The sequence below is a fragment of the Microchirus variegatus genome, assembly GCF_963457635.1.
Source record: "Microchirus variegatus genome assembly, chromosome: 3".
NCBI classification, from domain to species: Eukaryota; Metazoa; Chordata; class Actinopteri; order Pleuronectiformes; family Soleidae; genus Microchirus; species Microchirus variegatus.
The window spans coordinates 29,139,152-29,142,766 of NC_139804.1; the positions used below are offsets into that span (position 1 = coordinate 29,139,152).

The window sequence follows — 3,615 nt, forward strand, 5'->3', positions numbered from 1 at the left end:
AAGTGTAGTTCGCTTTATCGTCCAAGTGGTGTCGCTGTGTCCCTGCGTTTAATGAGCTACAGTATCGCTTCCTTTATTTAACAGAGCTTGTGGACACGGATAAAGTTTCTCCCCAACTAGCTGTTTAGTAAACAGAAACACAGGCAGTGGTGACAGACTAGCGTTAGCATGACAGCTACTCCGCTAACGCGGCTACAGTGAGTGGACGTTATCACTCACGGTTGAACAACATGGACGAGTTGGACACAGCAGCGATCCTTCCCGGCGAAGTCTCCAGCGCCACATCGGAGGATGATTCGAAAGAAGCAGAAGTACCGACCACCGCCGCCGCCGCCGCCGGACGACTACGACCCCCGTTCACGTGCCCGCTGCCGGTGTCGGTGGAGCCCGTGTTGTTCCTCTCCGTGTTCTCCATGGCCCTGCAGGCGCCTCTGTCCACTCAGTATCTGTGGGACAGAATTAGCGAGGACCTCGGCTACAACGGCTCCAAGAGGTCCGACTGCAGCAACAGCTCTGTGGCCCCCGACCCTCTTCTGAAGGCAAATAACATGTCATTAAAAACACACACACGAGGTTAAATAATACGTGGAATCGTTCATTATTAACGTTTAAAGTAATAATAATACTGTGCTTTGAATAGAAGTAGACTGACTAATCGGTTGGGCCTGATGACGTTTTATTATAATAAAACGGTAAAACAATTTATAAAATTGGTTATTTATGCACATTTTGCTATAATCTTGAACTGCTAAGTGTACTGAACTTTTTTGATTTATTAAATAAAATAAAAAAAAACAGGTGTTCAATTCATGTACATGCAGGTTAGGCAATGTTTGAAAAGGCATATATTTTTAATTAAATTGAGCGTGGAAAAAAAAGTGAATGACTGTTTTAATCCAGTACAAATGTGATGAGTCAAGTTAAAATTGTGATATACAGCAGCTTTTCAAAGTGCTGGCCACTGCCCACTTGTGGGCCCTGGAGGTACTGCAGTGGGGCTGCTAACGTTGCAATAGAAACGTGAGGTGGAGGAGACTGAGTGAGGACTGAGCAGGTGTTTCAAACTTTTTTAAGCAATATCTCCTTGTTACTAATGAACATCACATTGTGTCTTTTTTGTCAGGAGGTGGAAACCCTAACAGCCCACTGGAACCTCTACATCAGTCTGGCAGGCTTCTCTGTAGGGCTGCTGGTGGTGCCTCTCCTGGGCTCATGGAGTGACCTTGCAGGTCGCCGGCCATTCCTCATCCTCCCCGGCCTCGGCATGGCGTTGCAGACAGTCGTTTACCTCGTGGTGATGTACTTGAAACTACCGGTGGTCTATTTTCTGTTGGGCAGGCTGCTCAGTGGCCTCTCAGGTGATTTCAGCGCCATCTTGGCTGGCTGCTTTGCGTACGTGGCCGATACCAGCGACAGAAAGTCCCGCACCTTCAGGGTGGCGGTGTTGGAGGCCTGTCTTGGTGTTTCAGGAATGCTAGCCAGCATTATTGGAGGGCAGTGGCGGCAGGCACAAGGGTAGGTAATGCGTGCTGCTGCTCACTCACAATATCTGAAAAATAAGTTCACATTCAACATTGTTAACACTTTAAATGCAGATGTCCTGTGGTATCCGTTACCTCAAAATGTTTATGCCTTTGTTTAGGTACATCAACCCATTCTGGCTGGTCTTGGTCACCAACTTGGCGTCCGCTCTGTACGCTTACCTGTTTGTCCGCGAGTGCGTCCCCCCAGACCCGAGTGCGAAGCTCTTCACCCCTCGCCACTACAAGGCCATCTGGCACCTCTTCTCAACAGGGGGCAGTAGCGGTGAGGATGGAGGAAGATATCACAGATGCAAGCTGTGGCTTTACACACTGTGCTTCTTCTTGGTGGTGACTGTACATTCCGGTGGGCGGGAGCTGTATGTGCTGTTTGAGCTGAGCTCGCCGCTCTGCTGGGGCCCCACCCTCATTGGCTTCGGATCGGCAGCTCTGCACCTGGCGTACCTGAGCAGCCTGCTGGGGCTGAAGATCATGCAGCAATGCCTGGAGGACTCGTGGGTGGCTCTCGTGGGTCTGGCCTCTAATATAATCGGGCTGGTGGTCTTCTCTGTAGCCAACACCACCCAACTCATTTTCACAGGTGAGAGGCTCTGGAGTGAATTTGTGACCTCCAGATGTTTTTTTCAACAGATTTGAATTCATAAACATTTAGAAAACTTCAAAGTCTAAACAGAAATGAATGTTTGTATGAGCATTATTTCGCATATTCAGCCTTCATTAGCCAAGAATTCCTTGCATTATCATTATTTTGGTGCTCATGACTTTTGTATTGAGGGATGTTGATTAATACAAAGTAATGTAAAATGACCATTAAAAGGTTTTACTTTTATCAAATTGCATGTTATAGTGATATCGTTTCGTTCGCTCGTGCTTTAAAGTGAAAATCTGTTCATTTGTCTGTGACCAGGTTATGGTCTGTGTTTCCTCTTCATGACTTCGACGCCTGTGCTCAGGTCAAAACTGTCAAAGTTGGTGAACCCATCGGAGCAAGGTTGGTCTTTGATCACTCACAAACACGACTAAAATTGATTGTTATTGATTTAAGTTGAAGCCCATGACCCCTTCATCAGGAGGGACAGCTTTTTAACATACCTGCTGTTTTCTCTCCAGGTGCTCTGTTTGCCTCTGTTGCCTGTGTGGAGAGTTTATGTTTTCTGGTGGGAAGTGGTGTCTTCAACTCCATCTACCCAGCCACCCTGCACTTCATGAAGGGATTTTCTTTCCTTTTTGCAGCCGTCATCCTCTTCATCCCTGCTGGAATAATTGGGTGAGTCTGTTAAGACATTCTCAAAAAAAATCATCATACTCAGTTCCTTTTAAAATTAGCATAATAAAACATTTACTTCTTTTATTTCTGTCCTAGGACCCTGCAGTGTTTAGACCAGAGAAGAGATCAGAGAGACGCCACGGTATCTTGACATGAAGAAAATACAGCCGACGGGAACCTTTCATCATGGTGTCAGTGTCTGTGAGGTGAGCAGCTCTCACACAGACACATCCATTACGTGAGTTTGTGGTTCTGGGTTTGTTGCAAGCTAACAGCAACAGGATTGTTCCTACTACTCACCCCACAAAGTGATCGAGACCAAAGGATGAAAAATCAGCTGAAAAACCTTTCATTAAATTCAATGATGGGCTGTGGGGTGAGGGGAAATGTTTACAGCCCCTAAAATCCCAACATAATGTTCAATTGTTTTTGTTTTTTTGAGTACAATGAGTGCCAAAGAATGTCTTACACATCCATATTTTGTATGTTGATTTTAGCAACTAATGACTCGCACTGTGTTCACTATAATGATAAAAATAATCTTCACATTTCAAATTATGCTCAACTGCATATCGTGGCACAAATCATTATTTGCACCAAAAAAAAGGCAACAAAACAAACACAGATGTCTCGTCGCCCCTGATTAAAAGCCTTTGGAAAACCATTACTTCGATGAATGAGAATCTCCAGAAAACGCAAACAGGGGTTCCAGATAGCTCACCTGGTAGAAGTCTGACTGGCTTGTGTTCCTTTGCTGTGTTTCTACCCCGCTCCTCCTTTCACGCACATCTGTCCTGTCCAATACAG

At 45.6% G+C, this 3,615-nt stretch overlaps 1 protein-coding gene across 1 annotated transcript; it reads left to right on the top strand.

Moving 5' to 3' along the window:
* Positions 1–230: 230 nt before the first annotated feature.
* slc46a1 (solute carrier family 46 member 1) lies at positions 231–2,959 on the top strand (the record flags this gene model as incomplete). Its single annotated transcript, XM_083886445.1, has 6 exons — positions 231–539; positions 1,124–1,515; positions 1,643–2,121; positions 2,449–2,532; positions 2,652–2,808; positions 2,905–2,959. 6 exons carry the CDS (start codon positions 231–233, stop codon positions 2,957–2,959), a joined length of 1,476 nt encoding a protein of 491 aa, XP_083742571.1.
* Positions 2,960–3,615: the final 656 nt, after the last annotated feature.